The following is a 26350-nucleotide window of genomic DNA, read 5'->3' as shown; positions in this document are numbered from 1 at the left end:
GCGGGGTCCTAACACCGTCGCAGCAGCCGTCACCCCACGTCCTGCCGGGCCTGGGCCTGGACGGGGCGCGCGGGGGCCCGAGCCCAGGCTCCGCCGCCGCCGCTCGGCCGCCGGGGACCCTGAGGTTCGGCGGAGCGAGAGTGACGGGCCAAGCTGGCCGGCCCGGGCCCCGCCCCGGCCCCGCCCTGCCCGGCTCCGCCTCTTCCCCTCGCCGCCGCCCATCCTCGGAACCCAAACACCCCGGGCTCGCTGAGGCTGCGGCCGTGCGCGTGATCGCCCCGCCGCCTGCCCGCGCCCCGCCGCCTTCTCCCCGGCCCCCTCCGGCGCACGGCCCCGCGATGCTGCTCCTGGCCGCCGCCTGCCTCGTGGCCTTCGTGCTGCTGCTCTACATGGTGTCTCCACTCATCAGCCCCAAGCCCCTCGCCCTGCCCGGCGCGCACGTCGTGGTAAGCGGCCTCCTGTTGCTGCGGCCCGGCCCGGAGCGAGGGAGAGGGACGCTGGGGACCTCCGGGGCCCGGGCCGAGGGAGAGGGTCGCGGGGGACCTCCGGGGCCCGGGCCGAGGGAGAGGGTCGCGGGGGACCTCCGGGGCCCGGGCCGAGGGAGAGGGTCGCGGGGGACCTCCGGGGCCCGGGCCGAGGGAGAGGGTCGCGGGGGACCGCCGGGTCCGGGCCCAGGGAGAGGGTCGCGGGGGACCGCCGGGTCCGGGCCCAGGGAGAGGGTCGCGGGGGACCGCCGGGGTCCGGGCCCAGGGAGAGGGTCGCGGGGGACCGCCGGGTCCGGGCCCAGGGAGAGGGTTTCGGGGGACCTCCGGGGCCCGGGCCCAGGGAGAGGGTCGCGGGGGACCGCCGGGGTCCGGGCCCAGGGAGAGGGTCGCAGGGGACCGCCGGGGTCCGGGCCCAGGGAGAGGGTCGCGGGGGCCGCCGGGGTCCGGGCCCGAGGTGGGGGCGGGGGTGGGGGCCCACGGCCTCTGTCCAGCCGGCCTCTGTCCAGCCTGACGCTGCCCCTCGGGGCCGGACGTCCGACCTCGGGGACCCGCCTCCCCCCCTCGCACTTCTTGCTCCTCCTGATGTGTCCCCCCCCCACTCCTCATGGCACCTGCCGGCCGAGTTCTGGGGATGCTCCTTAACCCCCGAGCACCCACACGTTGGGGAAATTTGGGTCTTCAGTTTACCCATGCGACCACAGGCAGGCTGAGAAAGTTCTGGGAGCTCGCCGCCGGCTGTGTATTTCCGGGGAGCAGGTGTGAACCCAGGGGAATTGGGGCACAGCGGGAAACGGGGCTCCAGGCGTCCAGGGCAGCCCCGGGACCCCGAGTGACCGAGGACCGCGCGCCCGCCGTGCGGGGCCGCTCCAGGCTGTGGTCTGCGTCCCCGCCGCGCCCGCCGGCCTCACACCGCGCGTGCAGGACCTGGGAGCCAGCGTGTAGGGGACAGGCCGGTCCTTGAGCGCAGCTCTCTCTGGTAGAGTTACTGGTGTGCTTCCCACGACTGCCACTGGATATGTGGAGGAAGGTGAGCACTGTAGGTTCACCACCCCGGGAGAGGAAGACAAGGAACGCTGGGCAGGCATCCTGAGTGCTGCATCCACAGGAGGACTTCTGCCCCAAAGCATGGCTTTAAACACTTGAGTTCTTACTTAGAGCCCGGAGCTGATGGCTGGTGCATGTAATCCTAGCTATCCAGGAGGCTGAGATCTGAGGCTGGTGATTCAAGCCAGCACAGGCTGACAGATCTGAGAGCCTCCAGTTGACCAGCAAAAAGCTGGAAGTGGAGGTGTGGCTCAAGTGGTAAAATGCTAGTCTTGGGGGAAAAAGCTCAGGTACGTGTCCAGGCCGAGTTGAAGCTCCAGTATACACACACACACACACACACACACACACACACACACACTGCACACTGAATTCTTTAAGAACTTGCATGTGCAAAGTATAACATGGGAAATCAAATAGTTAAAGGCAAAGGCAGAATGAACTTTTTTTTGGCTAGTCCTGGGGCTTGAACTCAGGGCCTGGGCACTGTCTCTGAGCTTCTTTTGCTCAAGGTCAGCATTCTACCACTTGAGCCACAGCACCACACACCACAGTACCACATACACAGTACCACAGTGTATGTGGTACTGAGGAGTCGAACCCAGGGCCTCATGCATGCTAGGCAGGCACTCTACCACTAAGCCACATTCCCAGCCCCAGAATGAACTTTTTGACTCAGTTTATGACCATTCTAGCTGACCTCCACACATCTAGCTGCCTCCATCGAGCTCCAGGTCTGGGTATAGAAGTCTGGATCACATTAAATAGGACAGACAGAGGTTTGTTTTTTTTTATTTCCACTTAATACTGTAAATGATGCATCTATGACCAATGATATGTACTGTACACACCTCTGACTGATGGGGCTCGGCAAGAATAGCTCACACAGTGTGACCATATCTTTGAACTCCCCCCAAGGAGAGTGAAGTGCAGTACACTTGAGATTTGTCAATAGTGTGTGGCACCGGAGAGAAAGTGCCCTTCCTTCCACCCACTGTGTGGCAGGAAAAAACCACTTGGGGCTGTCTCCTGCTTGGTTTGTAGGACAGTTCTGTGCTCCTACTGTCTGCCTACATGTACCAGCGAAGCTTTGCGGCTCGTCTCTCATGCTGGATGCTGCTGATTTCAAGCCTCCCTCTTTTGGATTGACTGGGACCAGCTCTCCTGGCAGGAAGCCAGCTCAGGGTGCCCTTAATAAGAGCTATATGGTGTAGTTAAAGAGACAGTGATATTTAAACAGTATTGCAATGAAGAAGTGGGAAGTGACTTAGAAAAGGAAAAAAAAAAGGAAAGGAAAGGAGTGTCACCAGCCTGGTTTCAGCTTATTACTTGTCAGACAGGTTGTCATACAATTGCATTGTTCTTTCAGCCACCATGACCATCCTGATATTTCTTAAACAACATTCGGAATAACAGCCCAGAGCTAGTCTAATTCTTTGCTGCCTTGTAAGTCTTAGATGGTTGATTAGAAAGGTGTTTCATGTGAACCTTGGCCCAGAAGCTCAAGATAACTCCTGTTATGGAGAGCTTTTCAACCTTATGGGACTGTAAACCTTGTTTTCTGTTTTTCAGTAAGTCTTCACTGCCAGTTTTCCCTACATACCCTTTAGGAAAAAAAAGAAGAGCAATAATGTCTTTTATCCATATAATACTTTGGATCATACCAGTTTTCTCAGTCATCCCATAACTTCCACTTTCATTAATTCATGGCCTAATAGAGAAATTTTAGTTTAGGGCATCAGATTGTTTTTTCAGGGAAATGTGTGTCGTAATAGATCATTCTGCAACTTAATAGAGACATGTTATTTAGCAGCTGCTTATGCAAGGTAGTGTGCTAGGAACGGATGAGATTGGTGGGACTTAGTGTATGCCCTTAAAGAATAGGCAGTCTGGGCCAGGGAGCCACCACATGCCTGTAAGTAAGGGATAGACGATGACAGGTGAGGGCAGGATGGCAACAGATTCAGGAGGTTTATGGAGAAGGGTGTGTGGAGCGAGCCTGCGGGGTGAGTCTGGTTTGGAAGTGTGGCTGTGGGGTGATGTGGGATGGAGAGAAAGCTAAGGGGTAGTCGTGTTATAAACCTTGCAGGGACATTGCTGGGAACCCTTCTGGGTGCTATGGAACTGTAATAGCTAGTGAAATCTAATAAACCAAAACAGCCCACGAAATACTCAGATCTCAGAGACAGCATTTAGTCTGGGCAACTAATCTTTAGGAGATACTTGATTAATTATCCACCAAATAAAATCTCTCCATTGACAACAGATTGAAGTTAAAAAGAAAGGAAGGATAACTGCAAGTTAACCTATACACCTTTGTGTAGGAGTGGCTTTATGACCTATTATTAAAGTTGTAGAATAGAGGGTGTTTCTTACAGCATGATTTATATGTAATTAGAACATATTTGAAGTAGTCCAAACATCTGCCTAAAGGGAAATGACTTTAGTTTTGATACAGTTCTTTAATGCAATATTGTGAAGCCTTATAGAACTTCCACATAATATCCACCCTCCTCCCCACCCCCCAAACACACGTCTGGAGTCACAAATCTGTGGAGATCACTCCCTGGCCCTTGTATGTGCTAGACTGGACCTTTTCCACTGACCTACATCCCTAGCCCTGTAGCTTAAGTTTTTAAGATCTAGTCTTGCATAGATGTGCACTAAGAAAATAAGATCTGCTTGCATTTAGAGTGAGATAGAATACTTCCTAGCTATAGTTATGAGGCTCTTTCCCTCTAGGGAACTCAGAAAATTATTTTAGTCCTGTGATTTGTTTATCGCTCAGGATTGGCTTATCATCAGGCCCTGCTGACAGCATAATCTTTCAGAACTGTCCTTATTCCAAACATTGTGTTTGATATAAAGAAGTGATGAGGGCTGGAGGCATGGCTCAGTTGAGCAAGTTGAGCAGGCATGAGGCTCTGATTCAAATCCCAGTATCTCAAAAAAAAAAAAAAAGTATGGTTTTCTTAGGTGTGTTTTTAGAGCATGATATCATTACGTTACGTTACTTTCTGGTGCTGTAGCATCCTGGGTAAGGCTCACCACTGAGCTAGACCTCCCGTCGTCTCACTGTTAAATAAACTTACTGCAGAGGAGAAATTGCAACTGCTAAGATTTAATCACTTTCATTCCTAGGTTACAGGTGGTTCTAGCGGCATTGGGAAGTGTATAGCTATCGAGTGCTATAAGCAAGGAGCATTTATAACTCTGGTGGCACGAAATGAGGTAAGTCCTTCTGACTTACTTGGTGTGGGTGAAGAGACTTGTGCTGTCTCCACATTCACACTTGGGCTGCAAAGGGCTTGCTTCCCTGATGGGAGGGGTGATTCCTGAATTACTGGTTCTTGCTTGTATTGATAGGCCAAGGACTTCTCTGTTCAAGGAAGAGCAGCTCAGCAGCCATTTACTTAGTGTTATTCATTCATCAGGTAATATCACCATAGATAGCACAGGTTTTGAAACAGAGAAAGAGCTGCTTTCTTAGCCATAGGAACTCACGTGTGCTGGCAGCTCAACAAACCTGAGAGTGTGTAGGTGTTCCTGCTTCTGGAGCTGATACCCCAGGTGTGTAGGGCTTTATAAATTTTCTGCAGACTTTGCTAATGAAATGTTGTACACACCAGTGAAACCAGAATATCACAGGGCAGTTTCATTCCAACACATTTAGCAGGATGGATTTTCCTTGTCACGCTGATGAAGGGTCTGTTTTTCTTAAATCTGTATCCCTTTTCCCCTTCCTTCCTTCCTTCCTTCCTTCCTTCCTTCCTTCCTTCCTTCCTTCCTTCCTTCCTTCCTTCCTTCCTTCCTCTCTCCTTCCATTCCTCCCTCTCTTTCTTCCTCCTTCCTTCCTCTTTCTTTCTTCCTTTTTCTTTTTTTCTTCCTTTCTTTCCCTTCCTTCATGTGTTTCCCTCCCTCCCTCCCTCCCTTCCTCCTCCGTCCTTCCTTCCTTCCTTCCTTCCTTCCTTCCTTTCCAGTTATTGGGACATGAACTCAAGGCCTAGCCAGTGTCCCATATTTTTTTTTTTTTGTTCAAAGTCAACACTCTATTAGAGCCCTAACTCTACTTCCAGCCTTTTGGTGGTTAATTGGAGATAGTAGTCTCATAGATTTCCCTGCAGTCCTTAGCCTCCTAAGTATCTGGGATCACAGGTGTGAGCCACCAGCACTTGACATTCAGGGTCTGTATTTTTGGTTCAGCCTAGTTTTTAGAAATGGAGTCTTGAGGACTCCTAGGCTAGCTTTGAACCTCTGTCTTCCAGGTCTCAGCCTCCTAAGTAGCTAGGATTTTAGGTGTGAACCACTGGCTCCTGGCATCATTTTGTGAGTTTTTAACAAGGCTGATATTTGACATTAGAGCAGCGAAAAAGTAGATGGGGACCAGGGGCACAGGTGGCAGTTGCTGACTGGGGGCCCATGCCCATCATCTCCACAGGTGCAGGGAGCCTTCTGGAATGGAGAAACTCTAGTTTCAAATGTGATTTTTTTTTCATTCCATATTTGGCAGTCACAGGAGTGTATCTTTATTAAATAGAACCATATAATTTTGTTACAGACATATTCATGTTTGGAGAAGAATTCTCCTTTGTTCTTTGCAATAGTATAGTTAATTTATTTCTAAGACATGAGTATTCTGTAAACTGATACCTCAACAATAAGCAAAACAGACCTGAGATGGAAAAGTTATTTAATTGCATGGGTTAGTTTGCTGATCTTAACAGTATTGTTTTGGAAGTTGCCAGACATAGGTTTGCCCATCTCAGTTACATGAGAGTCATGGTTAGGAGAATCACTCTCCGAGGCCAGGCAAAAGCATGAGATTCTAGCTGAGACAGAAGCTAAATCAAAAAGGGCTGTAGGTATGGTTCAAGTGGTAGAATATGAACAGGAAGCTTAGAGTTCCAACCTCAGTCTCTTCAAAAGAAAAAATATTGGATCAATAAGTTGGCCATCAGCATTATTACTGTTTATTAGGATTTTGGAAATCATTTGTTTTTCTGTTACCTTTCCTTGTGACCAGTAAAAAACCATTGTTATTACTTATTCATAGCTTAACACATTACACTTTGTTCTTTCATAGTCTGTAACCCATAGTTACTCAGTGTAGGGCTGTTAGGTGTGCATTATAGAATAAACGTTTGTTGCTTTTTTTCCCTTTACCACAAGCAAGCACACAGCCATGTGGATAGTCACAGGTCTAAGGGCTCTGTTTTGCTTCCAGGACAAGCTGCTGCAGGCGAAGAAAGAAATTGAGAAGCACTCCATTAATGATAAACAGGTAAGGCCCTGTTTTCCGTCACACTTTCCATACCTATCCATATAGTTGCAGAAAGCAAAAAAGTTTTACTTTACTAAGAAAGCATCTGTGCTTTTCCTGATTAAAATACATAGTGATAGGCGGGAGGCATGACTCAGCAGAGCAGTGCCAGCCTGGCAAGCACGAGGCCCTGAGTTCAAACCCCAGTACTGCCAAGAAAAACAAAATAAGTAAAAATAAAATACATATTGAACTCTTTTTCAGAAGGCCATGTTTTTTTAATTGGCTAGGAGCTTAGACTGTTACCTAAAAAACAAATGTATAGACCTCACACAAATGTATAGACCTCCTCAAATGCTCAGATAACAGTGTTTTATTTGAAAATGATGTCATCTCAATTATTTACTTAATTCCCCTTACATAAAATGCTTAAGAATTAAGGGCATTTAATTTTTCTGGTTGTGGAACTTTTCGTGAATAAAATGATAAACATAATGTATGCTTTAGTATAAAACATCATGATAAATTAATAAGTACACTGTGTGTATACATTGTGTGTGTGTGTGTGTGTGTGTGTGTGTGTGTGTGTGTGTGTGTATGTGTTTTGATACTGGGCTTGAACTCAGTGCCTGGGCCCTACCTGTTAGCTCTCCCTCAAGACTAGTGCTCTACCACTTGAGCCATAATTCCACTTCCAGCTCTTTGTTGGTTAATTATAGGTAAAAGTCTCACAGATTGGGGCTGGGAAGGTAGCTCAGTGGTAGAGCGCTTGCCTTGCATGCATGAGGCCCTGGGTTTGATTTCTCAGCACCACATAAGCAAAAAGAAAAAAGCCGGAAGTGGCGCTGTGGCTCAAGAGGTAGAGCACTAGCCTTGAGGAACAGGGCCCAGGCCCAGAGTTCAGGCCCCACGACTGGACCCCCCCCAAAGAAAAAAAGTCTCACAGATTTCCTTCTTAGGCTGGCTTTGCACTTCAGTCCTCAGATTGAAGTAGTTAGGATCGCAGGCATGGACCACCCATACCTGACATAATTACATTTTCTTCTCCCATACCAAAGTGGTCATATTCCCACCCGTGTGGATGGTAGAGCCTGTTGCTCCACAACCTTGCTAACTCTTGAGTTTAGCAGCTTTTTAATTTTAACTTTCTGATGAGTGTGTGTGTGTTTGTGTGTGTGTGCTTGTGCACGTGTGCATATGTGTGTGTACCGTTCCAGGGGCTTGAACTCAGGGCCTGGCACTATGCCTGAGCTTCTTCATCAAGGCTAGCCCTTTACCACTTAGAGCAAGCTCCTCTTCTGGCCTTTTGGTGGTTAATTATAGATAAGAGTTTCATGAACTTTCTTGCTAGGCCAGGCTTTGAACCATGATCCTCAGCTCTAGTCTCTTGAGTAGCTAGGATTATAGGCATGAACTATTGGCACCTGGCATTGGATAAGTTTTGAATAGGATTTCACTGTAGTTTTTGAATAGCTTCCTTCCCCCGCTCCAAAATAGGTTAGAGATTTTTTCCATGTCAATTTAGATAAATCTGCATCATGTTTTCATGTAATCCACAGTTGGCTATCCCAGAGTTTCTCTGTTGTTGCATATTTGCATTCTTTTTCTGCCTTTGCAATGAGTGCTGCAGGAAAAATTCCTGTCCACATTTCCTTATATAGGAAAGCTTTGAGAGTTTTTCTTCAGGACTGTGTCTCTGCCTGTACCATGTCTCTGAAGCTGATGACAGGGAAGGGTGCTAGCTGTATGAACTTGCCCACTTTCCCCATACCCACATAGTCTGTGATGGAAAGGGAAGGTGGTGTACAGCTCTGGGCTTCAGGGCCTGCCACTGTTGTCTGCTGCTATGGTGTCTCTGCTGACTTTGCCCGGTGATGGCTGGTCCTCTTCATCTGTCCAGAGCTTTACGGTCACGTGATAGAGTGGGAGAGCTTGTCTTCCAGGTCAGGGAAGGGAAAGAAGGCAGGGCTGGTGGGCTACAGTGAGCCCGACCCTTCTGCCTGGACAGATTTGCAGCTACCTACAAGAGAAGGCAGCACCTTGGGCAATTTTTATCCTGGTAATTTCATAACATTCTTCCTTGAAATGTCTATGGTACATATTTACAGTAAGACTCTCAGGAAAATGTATAAAAAGTCATATTTAAAGTTAATCTTAGCCCTTTCTGAGAAAGTGTTTTTCTGAATAATAATGTGGGAATAAAATCCATTTCGGGTATTACTACAGCAGAAGGTAAACCCTCCAATCCAGAATGTTCTGTATCTTGTTTATGAAGGAGACTGTTTTGTTTTTTGAGTAATTAAGGAACTTGATAGGGTTTGTGTGTGTGTGTGTGTGCACGCGCATGCACACACACATGTCAGTCCTAAGACTTGAGCTCAGGGCCTGGGCACTGTCCCTGAGTTATCATGCTTTCTTGCTCAAGGCTAGCACTTGAGCCACAGCTTCACTTCCAGCTTTTTGGTGGTTAGTTGGAGATAAGAGTCTCAGACTTACCTGCCTGGGCTGGCTTTGAACCATAATCCTCACATCTCAGCCTCCTGAGTAGCTAAGATTGGTGGCATGAACCACCAATATACAGCTTGGGGTTCCTTTTAATTGACAAAATGTCTACATGGTACATTAAATCTGAAGGCAGTGTATTCCTTCCCTTCCTCCTTTCCTCCTCGTCCTCTTTCTCTTCCTTCCTCAATCTATCCTGTCTGTCCCTGTCTCTCTCTCTCTCTCTCTTTCTGTTCCTCTTTTCTCTCCCCTGCCCTTCCCTCTTGTCTTCTCTTTTCTTCCCTGACATGGTCCTCACTATGATACTCAGGCTGATCCCAAACTCCTAGGCTCAGGAAATTCTATCCTCCTGCCTGAGGTTCCCAAGTAGCTGGAACTGCAGGCATCCAGTACATTGAATCAGTCCTTCAGTGTGGCTTCTTGGATCCGGTGAGAATGCTGGTCATCACTGGCTTCTGGTTACCCTTATTTTTGGCTAAGGTTTCAATCCGTGGTCACTTGTCTCTGTCGCTTTTGGGCCTGTGGAAAGATGGGGAGTGCTTGCAAGAGAAAAACTGCTTAACCCATGGTGGTCAGGAAGCAGAGAGAGATAGGAAGGGACCAGGACCCCAATATCTCCTTCAAGGGCACATTCCCAGAGACTGAAGTCCTCCTATTAAGGCCTACTTTGTATAAGTTTCATCATCTCCCAGGTGCACTGCAGGCTGTTGGCCAAGCCTTCCATACTTGGCAACCCTTATCCTATCTAACACCAGATTCCCAGATGTGTATCTGTGCTTTCCAGCACCTAGCTCACACTCCAACCCCAAGACATACTGTCATGTGCGGCTCTGCCTACTGATCATATAGTCAGCAGATTTCAAGCACTGTAATCCATACATCTAAACACCAGCCTTTTCCTTTCCATAGGAATGAATTGGTTTTAATTTTTTTAAAAAAGCAACCTTCAAACTATTTCAACACCTGCATGCCTCTGATGATGTAATTGTCTTTTAACAGGTGGTGCTGTGTATCTCAGTTGATGTGTCTCAAAACTATAACCAAGTAGAGAATGTCATAAAACAGGTAAGAGCCTGAGTTGATTGTACTTTATTGCTGTTTTTGGTGGATTCTTAACATTTTGCTACATGCCTTGGAACTGGTAACTCTTCCCAACTGATTTAATAGTTTCATTGAGTTTATTTATTAGTCTTGATTTGCTGCTAAGTAATTCTTCTCTTTTTATTTATTTTTATTTGCCAGTCCTAGGGCTTGAATTCAGGGCCTGGGGCACTGTCCTTGAGCTTTTGTGCTCAAGGATACTGCTCTACCACTTGAGCCACAATGCCACTTCTGGCTTTTTTCTAAGTAGTTTATTGGAGATAAGAATCTCACACTTTCCTGCATGGACTGGCTTTGAACCATGATCCTCAGATTTCAGCCTCCTGAGTAGTTATGGTTTTGGGTGTGAGCCGCCGGCACCCAGCTCTTTTTTGATATCTGCTTTGATACATGCTTTCCAGGCACAGGAGAAGCTAGGACCGGTTGACATGCTTGTGAACTGTGCAGGAATGTCGCTGTCAGGAAAATTTGAAGAACTTGAAGTTAGCACCTTTGAAGTAAGTATAACTGTTTTCTTGCTGGGGTAACCATGCATGAAAAGTAGAACGAGCCTTGGGTTAAAGGCTTCAAGGATGAAGTTTCCCAGAGCTGGTGGCTCAGATCTGTAATCCTGGCTGCTCAGGAGTAGGAGTCTGCAATCTGAAGGTCACAATTAGAAGCTAGTCTGGAAGGGACAAGGCCCAGGCCCTGAGTTCAAGCCTCAGGACTGACTTGAAAGTAAAAAGAATGAAATAGATGAATGTATTTGGGTGTTTGTAGAAGCTTAAGAAAACTAGCAGAACTCAAAATAAGGTTTTGCTTTCTAAGCCCAAAACGTTGAACCATAAGAGTTTACACAAATCTCTAAATCTTGGTTTTGTCAGTTGGACAATGAAAATAAAATACCAGATATGACAGATTATTGCAAGGATTCAGTAAAAAGAATCCTTGCAAACCAGCTGACACTGAATGCTCGTGTCATGTATCAGCATTATTACAAATAATTAATGTTAACTTTCTGGTCTTCAGAAAAGTTGTAGAACAGTCATGCTAGAGTCAAGATAAAATGATGCATCCTCTTATTTATCTGTCTATTTTTTGTCCGTTGTAGGGCTTGAACTCTGGGCCTGGCTGCTGTCCCTGAGTTCTCTTGCTCAAGGCTGGTGCTCTTCCACTTTGAGCCACAGTTCTATTTCTGGTGGTTAATTGGAGATTTAACCACCTCATGGGGACTTTTTGCCCTGGCTGGCTTTGAACTGCAATCCTTAGATCTCAGCCTTCTGAGTAGCTAGGATTACAGGCTTGAGCCACCAACACCTGGCCTCTTACTTATATTTTAAGATGGGTTTAGCAAGGAACCTCCATTAGCAATATATTTCAGCCCCCCAAAAAGTGAGTGTTAGAGCTAAACATTTTTTTAAGGGCAAACATTTTGTGGTTTGCAATGGCCCAACCATTTCTTCTTTGTGTTTTATTGGTAATGGATTTTGAATGCTTGACTCTTTGGAGCTAATTACCTTCCTTATAAAAAGACAAACACTGGGCCAGTTGTCTTTTTTTTTTTTTTTTGTCAATCATGGGGCTTGGACTCAGGGCCTGAATGCTGTCCCTCAGCTCTTCAGCTTAAAGCTAGTGCTCTACCACTTGAGCCACTACACCACTTGCAGTTTTCTGAGTCGTTTATTGGAGATAAGAATCTCACAGCCTTTTCTTCTCGAGCTGGCTTTGAACCATGATCCTGAGATCTCAGCCTCCTGAGTAGCTAGGATTAGAGGCATGAGCCACCAGTGCCCGGCTTTGTTTTTTCTTTTTGTAGGCCATGGGAAAGCATCCTGCATTCTGCAGTCTACTGAAGGCACGTAGGAGAGTCTGGGTGTAGCTAGATAAAAACAAGAGTGATAAGGGCCCAAGTGTCTTCTGGGGCTTTTATCAGCTTGATTTTATCAGCATGCTGGAGATGTCTAGACTTGTATACCTTCATCTGGAATGATGCTTTGGAAGATGATGTCAACAGCTCTATAAATCAATTTGGTAGTTAAAATTAGGAAACAAAACACCAGTTAAACTTTCCTCCATTCAAGTGCTAGGTTTCTGGTACTAGGAGACTAAAGAGACTAACTAGCTAAAACTGCCCTTTCCTTTGAAATGGAAAAATCTTGGCGATGCTCCATACATGGGCAGAGCCCATATGAAGAAGCTTCTCTGAGGAAAGGAAGCTTACCTGTTGTCCCTATGTGTGCACACCCCAATATTGTAGAATAATAAGTAACATCCTTCTTGGCTACTCAGAACCTTTACCTGAAAGTTGAGTGCTCAATGATCACATATATTCCCCCAGCTCAGAAAGAATATAGGCAGCTGACCACAGCTACCATCTTTCAATCTTTAACTCCCATTTCCTGCATAAGGAACAGGAAATGCTTCTCTCATGCTTGTAATCCTAGATCCTCAGGAAGCAGAGATCTGAGGATCTCAGTTCAAAGCAGGAACTGGGCAGGGAAGTTCCATGAGTCTCTCATCTCCAGTTAATCAACAGAAAAAGGAGGAGGGAGGGTGGAGAAGAAAGGAGGGGAGATGAAGTTGGACGGAGACAAACAGAATGAGTATGTGTGTGTGGGGCGGGTAATTGAGTTTATGTGCATGTGTGCGCGCATGTTAAAATGGTGCCGAGTGAGACCATACAGGAGAAAACTAATTTTGACCTGATTAAGCACAGATTTCATTGTGGAATGTCAGACTACATTGAAGTAGGCTACAGACAGTAGGTCCTGAGCATCACTTCTTATTTGCATAATCATTCATTCATTCATTCACTCAACACATGGAGAAGAGACAGAATTCTTGTTCAACAGGGCTAGAGGTTTTTGCCCTTGTTCTCACCTCATGTGTCCTCTGTGCTCTCTGCAGAGATTAATGAGCATCAATTACCTGGGCAGCGTGTACCCCAGCCGGGCTGTGATCACGACCATGAAGGAGCGCCGGGTGGGCAGGATTGTGTTTGTGTCTTCTCAGGCAGGCCAGTTGGGTCTGTTTGGTTTCACGGCCTACTCTTCATCCAAGTTTGCTATACGGGGATTGGCTGAGGCTCTGCAGATGGAGGTAAGTTGTATTTGTGTCTTATTAACTCCTCTCAGCGGCATATGGATTACTTTATTGTGTTAGAGATTTATATAGTTGATTTTAATGAAAGAGCATTAGCTCAGCCCTAAGTTTCACAGTTAACATGTTTTACTGCATGATGATATTTATGACAAGGAGAAAATAATTATGAAGATGTAGCCTATTGCATATGCCAAGTGCTGGTAGTATCTTCATGGTACTTCTGGTCTAATACTTCCTGAGTAATATTTAAGTTAACTTGATATTATATTATACAGAGATCTTTCACAAAAGGTCTGTCCTGATGATTGAATAATAAATGAATAAATGTTACTCATTTGCAGTGGAACACACCTATGTAAAGGCAGCCCTCAGGAGGCTGAGAGGTGAGGATTGTGAGTTCAAAGCTAGCCCAAGTGCTACATTATGAATTTAGGGCCGGCTTGAGCTCTATAGCAAGATCCTGTAGCTGGGAAGAACTTGAGTCAGGTACTAATTCTTAACTGTTAGCGAATTCACTAAATTTGGATTTGTTTTCCTTATCTGTAAGAATGAGAGAGAGAGAATTTTCTGAAAAATCAACTCTCCTAATGTTTGTATTTCCATGTCTTAAATGGTGAAGGAAGTGAGTTGCCTTTTGTCAGTTACTAAAACATTTTTTGGAAGTAAGGATTGGCTTTAAGGGTAGGTCAGTATGTAAACACGCCTATGCCTCAACTGTGGAAGGTTGACTTCTGTGTGATTGCCATGTGGAATTGCTTAGGGTGCCTTATGTGTATGTCTACTCTGAATCACCTGCTGAAGGGCAGGGTAAAAGTCTTCCTGTTGTAGCATGTAGTCAAATAGAATCCTATTCATATTCAGCCTGGATGGGAATTTGCTGTAGCCAGCCCTCTTATGAGGTATGACTTTGGGAATTCTAGTTAAGAGTTTTGTTCCAGGGTAAGCAAAATCTTTTTCTGTAAAGGGCCAGATAGTAAATATTTTAGGCCTCTGAGTACCAGATTGTATCTTGTCACACTACTGAATTTGCTGTTGAAACAAGAAAGCAGCTATGGTAGACAATATGTAAATGAATGTGTGACTGCATGCAATAAAAGTTTATACAAGCAGGCAGAGGACTGGATTTAGCTAACAAGCTATGATCTGCTGACTTGTGCTTACAAGATCTCCTTGATAGTGTGTGTGCTAGATATTAGGCAAGTTGTCTGGCTAGTGACTGAGTCCTCCATCACTTAGAGATTGATAGACTGTCCTGGTCTTTATCAAATGATCCAGCCAAAGGTTTCACCATCAATAATAGGTCACTAAAATATGCTAAGCTTAATACGACTTGTATGGTGGTGAAATTTCAAATAAAAATACTGGTCTTTCTCGTGCATTTATGACTTTGCAAAGTTCCTTTGTGAATAGCCCTTTTATTTTTATGATAGTTTTGGGAGGTGTGTGAGGCCAAAGTGGTTTAGCCACCAGATGGAAAAAAAGCTTGGGTTTCCAGTAAATTCAGGAGTTGCTCAAAGCCACGTGCTACACAGTGACAGAAATAATAAGACTCAAGCCTTTGGCAATCGGTCAATTGGTCTTTATTGCAGAGAAAGCATCTGTAATTTAGTTGACATTGCCCTGTTCATCTGGCTGTTGCTTCAGACCTTTACGTTCATCTTAGAGTCCATGTTGGTGAATGATTTGATGAAAAAATAGGCTCATCAGGGCTTTTTCTCCTCAGTCCTGTCTTGCAGAATGACATCAGGATTCAGTTATTTAGGGCAAAGTATATAATCTGGGTGGCCTGGTTTCCCTCCAGGTGGAATTAGGATACTAATTCAAAAGCAAAGAGCCCAGCAGTGACCCAATACCAAGTTCTCTCAGCCTCTGGATGACAGTGTGATTTGCACACTGCTCATAGCTGGCCTAGACTTGGACTTCCGTCCATTAATAATGTCATCACTTAAACCTAAAACCAAAATAAATGTATACCATGAAAGAGCCTGCTGTTTGGGAGAGGAGGGTTGTGGGTGGAAGTTTAATTTGATCTTTAAAAACCTGTTAGAACTTGGATCAAACCTATTATTTTCCTAACATAGTGTTAGCAGTATATTGTGGATACTTGATTAGTTTGGCCAGTTTCTGTGAAGAAAACTGGGTTAATTGCTCAAACTCTGAATCCTTTTCATAATCCTTTTGGTGTAATTAACTTTTAGTCTTTGGGTCTACCAAACTAAGGTGGAACCCTAGAACTATAGATACAGGGGGTTAATTTGAAAGAATACTCGGTTGCTCTTAACTTATGAGTCTGGCCCTTTTGATACCGTTTAAAAAATATATTTTGCCTGTCTTTTCATTTGTCTATTCGCCCATAATTCCCCCCTAGATGACTTTGGTTCCTTTTAATCATAAAAAGGGCTTAGAGGGTGAATAGTCCATTCAGTAGCTGTTGAAAGTGGACTATTGGTCCTGCCTAGAAAAAGGGAACCAGAAAGACATTTTCCTGTTTAATTTATGAGATGACATGGGAAATTTGGTTGATAAGAAATTTGCTTGATCGACTGCTATGATCAAGACCAGAAGATAATCTGGATCAGAAGACTTCAAGTTAATCTTTTAACTAAAAGAGAAATTAGTGAAAGCAATCCTTTAAAAGTAAAGTGTTCCTGATACAGATAATTCAACAGGTTTTTGTTTTTTTTTAAGGAATCATACAAATGTTAAGGAAATGGAATTGAATATACCTGCTGTCCACAGAAACAGTATATTGGGTTGTTAAATGACCTCCATCTTTATATGACTCTCAGTGACCACTTACTTTTTTCTTTTCTTTCTTTCTTTTTTTTTTCTTTTTGTTGGTCATGGAGGTTGAAAACATGGCCTGGACACTATCCCTGAGCTTTTTCTACTTTAAGCCACAGCTCCACTTCCAGCTTTCTGATAGTTAATTGGAGATAAGAGTCTCATGGACTTTCCTGCTGGGGCTTCAAACTGCAATCCTTAGACCTCAGCCTCCTGAGTAACTAGAATTAACAGGCATGAGCCACCAGCACCCAGAACTTACGAACTTTTTTATTCCTTTTTGTTTTCCTTTACTGGACCATCCATGCACAGCAGAGGACAAGGCAGTCAGAGACAAGTTTGATTAAGTCACTGTCTGAAAAACAAGTGTAGGAGAAAAGGCTCCTTTATCTCTCTGCTGTATCTCACCCAGATCCACTTATTAGCATAACTTGGCTGGCTAGGAGGTGTACACCTTGCTGGTGTCAAGCTGTGTTGAAACAAAACCGACAGTTACCTCCCATTCCTCATTCGCTTCCCAGGATGGCTGGCCAGGACTTTGCGATCACTTCTCCTGAACCTTGTACTTCCCCAGTTGAATTTTGGACCTATGCTCTCCTGAGCAAACCTAGGAGGGGGAAAAAGGACTAGGAAAAGACTCCTAAAGTCTGTTATATGAAGCAGTTTTTAGCCTGTTGGCAATTTCACCCTCCTCAAAATTGACGGGCCAATCTTGCTGTCAGCTGCCTCTGCTTCTAAATCCCCTCCATGGCTTCAAGAGGGCTGAAAAATGAGCAAATTGCAAATACAAATCATGGCAAAGAGCTTCTGATAGTCTGAACCATAGCTTTGAGTTGCTCATTATTGTGGTGAGAGCAGGGTTGGCTGGGAAGTCTTTGCGGGGGCGTGTCTCTCCTAGAGAAGAACCCACTGGGGTTGCAGGGGTGTGCTCATGAGCCAGGGAGGTGGGACAGCAGGCAGAGATGCTACAGGGAGTTTGGGGTCAGGCAGAGGCACTTCCCAAGAAGGCAGCGGAAGGAGCTGCTTTGTGTAAATATGGGTTGAGGTTGTATGCAGGGGGCTTTGCTGGGCTCCATCAAGGATGAGGAAGAAGAGGGCTGGGAAGGTGGCTCAGTGGTAGAGTGCTTGCCTCTCATGCATGAAGCCCTGGGTTCAATTCTTCAGCACCATATAAGCAGAAAAAGCCGAAGTAGTGCTGTGGCTCAAGTGGTAGAGTGTTCCCCTTGACCTGAAGAGCTGAAGGACAACTCCTAGGCCCAGAGTTCAGGCCCCACGACCGACAAAAATAATAATTAAAAAAAAGATGAGGATGCATTTTTTAAGTCCTGTGGGAGGAAGGCCTCCCTTCAGATGGACAGGGGCTGGTTGTACAGGAACTTCTCTGGGAGTGGATAGAGTGCTTGCCTTGAGTTTGGACACACAAGATGGGCAGAAGAGAAGGGATTTGAATGATCCTAGCACAGCAAGAATATCAGAAGCAAACTGAAGGAAGACAGATTTTCAGTCTGATGGGCCAAGCATCAAATCCACACTTACATTGTAACAGAGTCTGGGAGAAATGAAGCACGGTCGGCTATTGTCATTGGACAGCTCCGGGCCTCTTAGTAAGAGACAATTTGCCATACTTTAGGGTCAGCTATTTTCTGGTTGGGAGATCAGGGAATAGATCCCTTTTGCTGCCTTTCCATAAATCATTTTCTTGTGTGTGGAGAATCACCCTGGCCACCTGCTGGGAATCGGGGCAGCACAGGTAGGTTTGTGAGGTTGGACATGGCGTTGTGTCTTATCTACTGGTGATGTAAGCCTTGCTTCTGCCCTGCAGGTGAAGCCCTATAATGTGTACGTGACCGTGGCCTACCCACCAGACACCGACACGCCCGGTTTGGCTGAAGAAAACAAAACAAAGGTCAGGATTTAAAATCATGAATGTTGTCAGCCCCTTTCTGGTTTTCTGGCTTTCCACTTAGGCTCCCTGTCCCTCAGCGCTAGTCAGCAGCGTGAGGACTGAGTGCCTGGCGTGAGGACTCTGTGGTGGGTCCTTCAGGAAAAGTGTCCTCCTTCCCTCTCTTTGCTCTCTTCCCTAGTCCCCTTCTCTTGACATTTAAATTTTTTGTTAACCGTTTATCAAGGTGATATGTTCTCATTGTCCATCATCAGTCTGCACTAGCATTTCTTCCAGTCTTGATTCCTGTGCCCACAGGCAGCATTTGTTTGTTTATATTTTATTCTTTTTTTTTTTTTTGTGCTGGTTCTGGGACTTGAATTCAGGACTTGGGCACTGTTCTTGAACTTCTTTTGCTCAAGGCTAGCATCTGCCACTTGAGCCAGAGCTCCACTTCTGACTTTGGGGAGGTTATTTATTGGAGGATCAGAGTTGCACAGCCTTTCATGCATAGGCTAGCTCTGAACCACAATCCTCAGATCTCTGTCTTCTGAGTAGCTAGAATCTTAAGTATGAGCCAACAGCCTGGCAAAAGCAGCATTTATTAAAAACCCACATGCTGATATTTTTTTAATGTTTAGATTTAGGAATTATTTATTGATTTATGCAGTAGAAGAGAAAAAATTTTAAACTCTAATTTCCCCATTCCCTGCTTTCTTCCCATATAATCTTGGTTTAAGTCAGTCAGTGGGTTTTTTTGTTTTTTTGGTTTTTTTTTTTTTGGTCTGGTTGTGGGGCCTGAACTCTGGGCCTGGGCTCTGCCCCTCAGCTCTTCAGCTCAAGGCTAGCGCTCTACCATTTGAGCCGCAGCGCCACTTCCGGCTTTTTTTTTTCTGCTTATGGGGTGCTGAGGAATCGAACCCAGGGCCTCATGCATGCAAGGTGAGCGCTCTACCACTGAGCCACATTCCAGCCCTTCAGTGAGTGTTTATAAATATTTTTATTATACGCTTGAATTTCCCCTTTTTTGCCTTTCCATGTATTAAACTTCATGCATATCTTTCACTTATTCCATCCCACGTCAGACAGAACCAAACATTTCCTTCTGACTCATTTGAACACATCAGGCTTTATGGCAGTTTCGTTCTCTTTTCACTGGAAGAATTTCTCCAGGACCTTCTACTTCCTGGTCTATCCTAGACTTCACTGCTCACGAGTGGTTTGGGTATTTCTCTCCTGTCATACTATAGGTCCCTTTTCCATTTCCTTTTCTTGGTGAAAGTGTCTCCACTCTTATCATTTACCCATTTTGATGGATTTGGTAGTTTCCTGAGAAATGGCACCTCAGAAGTAACATTTAAGAGGTTGAGCCTGACATCCCATCTCTGTGGGAGGTGGGCATAGGAAGATCACAGACTAAGTCTGGCTCAGGTAGAAAGTGTAAGACCATATCTGAAGTTTCCAAAGTGACAAAGGCGGGGCCGTAGCCGAAGTGACAGAGTACCTGCCTAGAAAGCACCAGGTCTGAGTTCAAACCCCACTCCTACCAAAAACAGAAAAGGAAGGAATCACATTTTTTTAGAACACGCATGCCTAAAAGTCCCTTTATTTTCCCATTATGTCCATTAGTCTGTGCCTTTTTGGGGCCCAATCCTTTGTTCAGGATGTATTTTTGTTGTTGTTGTTTATTTTTGGAAGCTTTTTGATCCCTTTTTATCTTTAATTATTTTGATGTTCTCATTTCATATACTGCACAATCAATGAGCCCTTTTGTTGTCAGTTCACAAACTTCAGTTCTAGAACATCTGTGTTACTTTGTTCTTTGTTTTTATGGGGGGTGGGAGGTGGGGAGAGGAATGGTGAGGGGGGATGAGGGAAGGAAAAGACAGAGAGAAATAAATATTCCGGAAAGGCATTTTGAGCTAAGTAAGGGTTGAGGTAGGTCTTTTTAACCACCTTGAGCAGAACCAAAGTCTAAGATTAGGGGTTGAGTCTCAGCCCTATAACTAACGCCCTGTCAGACTAGGGACCACTCAGCGCTTTGCTCTTTCAGCATCTTCTTGGTTGCTTGTACAACTCCATTAAGAAACAATACAGTGATTGAATAGAGTCTGGACTGAGACTCTTTCTGTTCAGAGAGTTGGATCAGAATGGAGGTGTTGGCCTGGGAGGACATTTGCTCGGGACAGAGGGTCCAGCCTTGGCATAGGCACCATCACTCAGGGGTCTGGCCAGGAGGGAGAGTCCCTCAGCCCTTGCGTGCAGTGCTGTGTTCTCACTCCAACGTTGAAGGCCCTGCTTGGAGCTGAGGCCACACTTTCCCAACAAGAACACCACGGGCTTCTTGCTTCAGCAACTGGCTTAATGTTCTGTGGTAATTGGCTAGAAACTGGCTCAGAATCCAGATAGGCCTTGTTCTAAAAATAGGTAGAAAGTCAGAATTAGGTATTAATCGGGCCAGGGGCAGGGGACATGCTTATTTTTAACATAATGGGCAGTATGGCATTGATGTATGTGTCTTTGTTTTTCCACTTTCAGCCTTTGGAGACTCGCCTTATTTCTGAGACCACAGGTGTTTGCAAACCAGAACAAGTGGCCAAACAAATTGTTAAAGATGCTATAGTAAGTTATAGTCTCATTTCGTTTCCTGTACTGTGTGTCTATATACTGTATTTCTGAACAGACACCTACACAAGGACTTATTTAAGAGAAAAAATTGTTGTAATATTTTGGCCAGATTCATCAGAGCTACTATCAGACTCTAGTTCCATATTAATACTAAACTCCTGAAAGCTAAATGTATGCCTTAATATCAGGAACAGAATTTATCAGCAAGGATGTCTGTATCTTTAGCTATTAAAAAAGAAAAATTAGCCAGGCACCAGTAGCTCACCCCTGTAATCCTAGCTACTCAGGAGGCTGAGCTGTGAGGATGGTGGTTTGAAGCCAGCCCAGGGAGGAAAGTCCATGAAACTCTTACTCTAATAAACTACTCAAAAAAAAAAAAAGAAAAGCCAGAAGTGGTGCTGTGGCTCAAGCAGCTAGCCTAGAGAAAAAGCATCTCAGTGACAGCGCTCAGGCCCTGAGTTCAAGCCTCACAACCAACACAAAAATAAAAAGGAAATGAGGCTTATAAATGGCTTATATGTTCCCTTTCTTCCTCTCCACAGTTTAGACTATTGTATTTAGGTGTCTTCTTTGGCCAGGCTCCCTGGTGAAAGGTCTTTGTTTTCTTTTCTCTCCCCACTCTTTGTTATCATTCCCCCAAAGTTAACTTGTAAGTGAAGCCAACCTCCTGGGCCCCTCATCCTGTCAGCTCAGCTGATGCACATTTTCAGCTACTGAGTTTTCTGGGCTTCAGAAATGGTATCCTTAGAAACTGTGTGCTCTTTTGAAAAGCTGCATACATGTGCCACAGCATTCTTATGAACCCACATGAAGAAAAATGTGCATTTCTGAGCATTGTCTCCGAGCCCCTCCCACACTGACCGAACACTCCTTGGGACCACTAGAACCTGAGGCATCCACTACACGATGGTAGTGTAAGGACTGGTGAGTTGGCTGGGTTGAGCAGAATAAAAGAAATAGCACCCTCTATAAAATACATACAGCAGTTATTCAACTTTGCCCTGATTGACTTTACAACACAGGCCCAAGGCCCAAGTGGTAGAGGAAGGAGTTTGTTTTTCCTGCATAGTTTTAGTCAAAGCAAACACACTCAGGGTGTTCTGTGTTCTTAAATAGCTCTTCCAATTTTGGCCAGATTCATTTCATATTCCTTCTGTTGACCTACCCTCTTGTAAATTATTGACAACCCCAGGAAACTTTTGCTTACATATATTTATCCATGTCTGCTGTTTTAGAAATTGAAATCATAATTTAAAAAACTTTTGGTGTTTTTAATAAGAATAAATCAATTTGATTTTTTTTTTTTTGTATGTATGTTGCCAATGCTGGGGGCTGAACTGCTCTCTTGTTTGTTTTTTTCACTGTACCGTTAGCACTCTACCGCTTGAATCACAGCTCCATTTCTGGCTTTTGCTGGTAAATTGGAGATAAGAATCTCATAGATTTTTCTGCCTGGCTGATTTAAAACCGCAATTCTCAGATCTCAGCCTCCTGAATAGTTAGAATTACAGGAGTGAGCCACCAGCACTCAGCTCTGTCAAATTTTAGTGTGAAAGGTTTGACAAAAATATTCTTCCAAACAAAAATTCAGTGAAAAAAGGGATATCATTTCGTCTTTTTACTAGTTTTTCCATAGTCTTTATTAATAGAAGTTGGCTGGATCTTTAGGGAAGCTTCTGGGGTTAATCTGTTGTAAAATGCAGTTACATATTATTTTAATTGCAGCCTTCGAAGAAAACCTGACATGACACAGGTAGGTACATCAGTGGAAGAGGAAAGAGCATTTTACTAGGTTTTCACATCATGGGAGCATAATTTTCTTTTTTGAGTTTTGTAAACCCAAACTTGACAAGTGGTAGTGTCTCAAAGGTTAGTTACAGTGTGAAAATGGAAACCACATCAGTGAACTTTTCTGTTCTATGTGACATTAAAACTCATCAGTCGGCCCTGTACGCTTACCCATTTATGATTTTGTAACATGCATTAGTCATTTGGAAAATATGGGTTCAAAAAAATCACATTCATCAGTATCACTGCTGATCTTATCCTAAAAGTATGCATTGGAAAGCCAGCGATCCCACGATGTAGATGCAGCTTTTCAGAAATCTTACTTGTTTTTCCCCCTTCAAAGCTCAGATCCAACAACCCACAAACAGAGCAGGTTCTTTTCCTAAAAGCAACAGGCGCACTTCATTCCTATCATTCCAACCAAGAACCTAGCTCTAAATGTCTCTGGGTTGCCTGCAGTGTTTTTTTTCCCCATAGGGAATGGTGTCAGCTCTTCAACAGCTGCAAAAAGAGCCTTTCTTCGAGACAGCTATCCTCCTTTGGTATTCAGAAAGATGCAGAAGCAGTGCGAATTTCTCCCTACCGCATCCAGAGATTGGATATAGAACGCGGATCATACTGAATCTAACACTGAGTTTTTCCTTACACTTTTCCTATGAAAAGTTTCTTTGCCAAGTATCAGATACTCTGGACCAAGAGATGATTCATGTCCTGGATGGGACAAACCTGGAAAAAAAATGAGTTTTCATCATAATATTAAAATCACCTACATGCCGGGCGTCAGATCTCAACTCTCAGGAGGCTGAGATCTGAGAATCTTGTTTTATACTGGGCCAGCCTGAACCTTCATCCTCCTATTTACATATGCCTTACAGGTGGGATGACAGGTACTAAGTACCATCAGGGTTGAGATGGAGTCTTATGATGCCCCCTGCTTTGTATTGGTTAAGATGGAGTCTCAGTTAGGTTTTGCCTGGGTTGGCCACAAACCAAGATTCTCCTGATTTCTATTTCCTGAGTAGCCAGGATTACAGATGGAGTCCACTGCAATGAGCAAATTTTTAAAAACTCTTTATCGGTGGTATTTTCTTTTCTTTTCTTTTGCCAGTCTTGGAGCTTGAACTCAGGGCCTGGACATCGTCCTTGAGCTTCTGGGCTCAAGGCTATCACTCTACCTCTGGAGCCATAGTGCCACTTCTGGCTTTTTTTTCCCCCTTCTGTTTATGCGGTACTGAGGAATTGAACCCAGGGCTTCATGCATGCTAGGCAAACACTCTACCACTAAGACACATTCGCAGCCCTATAGGTAGTATTTTCTTTGTGTGTTTATTTTGCATGTACTGTGGCAGTGACTCCCAGCCCTTTGATAACACTGAGTTGTTTTACACCCCGCAGCACTGACCATCAGTGCACGTCACTGGTAGACAGAAATGATGTCATGGTATATGATGTCACTGAACAGCCCCTGAACTAGAGAACTGCCCATCTGCTAAGGCCATTTGTCCATTTGTAAAGTCTCATCAGTGCTTTGTTACCATCCTGCCCCATCTGAAGCAAATGAATACATCCATTGTTCTTCATATGTTAAACTGATTGCTTAAAACTTCCTACAGATCAGTCTCTTCTCCTCTTTTAGCAAGGAAATTTTAACAGCTCCATTGGCTCAGATGGGTACATGCTCTCCTCCCTAACGTGTGGGATGGCGCCAGTAACGTCTATCACTGAAGGACTCCAGCAGGTGAGCTCTGTCTGCATCTGCAAATGGATGGATGGATGGATGGATGGATGGATGGATGGATGGATGGATGATGGATGGGTAGATGGGTGGATGGGTGGGTGGGTGGGTGGATAGGTGGGTGACTGGGACGAACATGCTCAAGTCTAGATTTCAGCTTTTTCTTGGAAAATTGGGAAGTCTAGCCACACAGGAGCTGCATTGTCAGCAGGCAGTAATGTAATCAATAGGGACAAGTGTCAGCTGCTCCCAAGCTCCTTTCTCAATCCCTTGGTCTGTAATCTCCTCACCTGCTCTTCCAGATACATCTGATGTCACATTTTCCACTCTCTGTTTCTAAATTGCAAACCTGCCTTGCATAAAACCGGCAGTGGCTGCCCACTGCTACTAAGCTTAACATGGGACAAGCCCTCCCACCTGCTAGCCTGGGAACCTGAAAATATTCTTGGCTGTTTTCTTTTATTATTTCTGAGTATTATTAGGTCTTCAGTTCTCTGCTGACAGTTGTAGTCTCCTCTTGAGATCCTGAGCAATACCAGATCTTGGATCAGGGCCATCCTCAGAGAGGGATTCCTGCTGGAAGGAGCATGGGATCTTCCAGTCATGCCCCATGCATAGCAGATGCCTGGCTGCCCACTTCCATTTCCTGGTGGCCCTGGCACCCCTCTGCCATCTTCTGACTGGGCTTCATGCTTCCGATAGCCCATGCTAGTGTCTTTCTGTGATCCTTTCTCTCATTTGCTTCGTGTAGTAGCTTTCTGAAAACAAGACAGGTGGGAAGGAAATTTGGGGAGTCCCTAGCTATTATAAAGTTGCCTATTTTGAATAGTACAAAATACTGTCAGTACTAAGAATACCTATTTTTGTTGTTGTTTTGGTGTGTGTGTGTGTGTGTGTGTGTGTGTGTGTGTGTGTGTGTGTCTGCCACTAGTAGGACCTGAACTTAGGGCCTGGGCACTGTGCTGTCCCTTAGCTTTTTCACCCAAGGTTGGCACTCTGCCACACAGATCTCAGCCTTCTGTGTATCTAGGATTACAGGCGTGAGGCACTGGTACCCAGCTATTTTTGCTTTTGATGGCTGGAGTTTATCTGTTGGAAGAGCATTCTCTCTCTGTCAGCTTCCAGTTATACAATTACACACAGTAGAAGTGTTGTGTTCTTGGGACTTAGCTGATACTTGTGGGGTTTTTATTATCCTTCTCCATGGAGCAGATTAGAAGCATGTCCTAGAAACTATTTCCCAGAGACCTAAATACCTCAAAACCAACAATTGTACTGTTCTGTCCAATGAGCTAAAAGGTCTATCTGTGTCTTGCAGGTGGTCACCATGGGCCTTTTCCGCACGATTGCTTTGTTTTACCTTGGAAGTTTCGACAATATAGTCCGTCGCTGCATGGCTCAGAGAGCAAAATCGGAAATTGCAGACAAAACTGCCTGATTCCTTATCCCTCTGGCAAAAGACTGTTTGCAAATAATTTGAACAGCTTGCTGCTACATGAGACTCGACTTTTTGGCCAACAGACTCCTCTGTCTTGTTTTTGACTATGTTTAACTGGACCGGTGCTCTTCAGAAAACCGGTCCCAAACAAAGGGATAGGAATTTAACTCCAGACAATATGATTGATACTATGCAAATGCAGGCTGGGAGACGTGGGTTTTCTGGGCTCTGAGGTGGGACCATTATAGTGTGAGGACAATAGCAGGTGAACAGGGTAAAGAATAGAAGGGTAATTTAGATTTTTCCTATTTATTCTTCATTTTTGTTTTTAAGCTCCATAGAGATCAAGTCTAGCCATACTTGATTCCCCACTAGAAGGTCTGAAGGTTTTATTATAGTAGTTGTTAAGCTTTCCCTAGAAGCTGGTTTTTGTTGTGTTTTGAACTTTATGTATTTGTGTGTGTGTATGTGTGTGTGTGTGTGTGTGTGTGTGTGTGTGTTTGCACCGGTGTGCCAATTCTGGAGTTTAAACTGGGGGACTAAGCTTGTTTTTTTGCTCAAGACTAATCCTCTGCACTTGAGCTACAGCTCCACTTTTAGCTTTTTGGTGGTTACTTAGAGA

General features: G+C 44.8%; 1 protein-coding gene across 1 annotated transcript; it reads left to right on the top strand.

Annotated features, from left to right (window-relative positions):
- The first annotated feature begins 293 nt into the window (after nt 1–293).
- Nucleotides 294–26350, top strand: Kdsr (3-ketodihydrosphingosine reductase). The gene is made up of 10 exons (XM_042693483.1): nt 294–446; nt 4671–4760; nt 6754–6810; nt 10291–10356; nt 10794–10889; nt 13279–13470; nt 18080–18163; nt 20678–20761; nt 24192–24293; nt 25609–26350. The coding sequence occupies exons 1-10, from the start codon at nt 339–341 to the stop codon at nt 25726–25728; spliced, it is 999 nt and encodes a 332-aa protein (XP_042549417.1). The 5' UTR covers nt 294–338; the 3' UTR covers nt 25729–26350.

Source organism: Dipodomys spectabilis, unplaced genomic scaffold (genome assembly GCF_019054845.1).
Source record: "Dipodomys spectabilis isolate Male_0828 unplaced genomic scaffold, ASM1905484v1 ptg000169l, whole genome shotgun sequence".
NCBI lineage: Eukaryota > Metazoa > Chordata > Mammalia > Rodentia > Heteromyidae > Dipodomys > Dipodomys spectabilis.
The sequence above is the reverse complement of the archived record's forward strand: the minus strand, read 5'-3'. Positions and strand labels throughout refer to the sequence as shown.

Coding starts and splice junctions, on each gene's coding strand:
- Kdsr (XM_042693483.1), top strand. CDS start 339: ATGCTGCTCCTGGCCGCCGCCTGCCTCGTGGCCTTCGTGCTGCTGCTC. Junction 10,357..10,793: donor TAGAGAATGTCATAAAACAG/GTAAGAGCCTGA, acceptor CATGCTTTCCAG/GCACAGGAGAAGCTAGGACC. Junction 10,890..13,278: donor TTGAAGTTAGCACCTTTGAA/GTAAGTATAACT, acceptor TGCTCTCTGCAG/AGATTAATGAGCATCAATTA.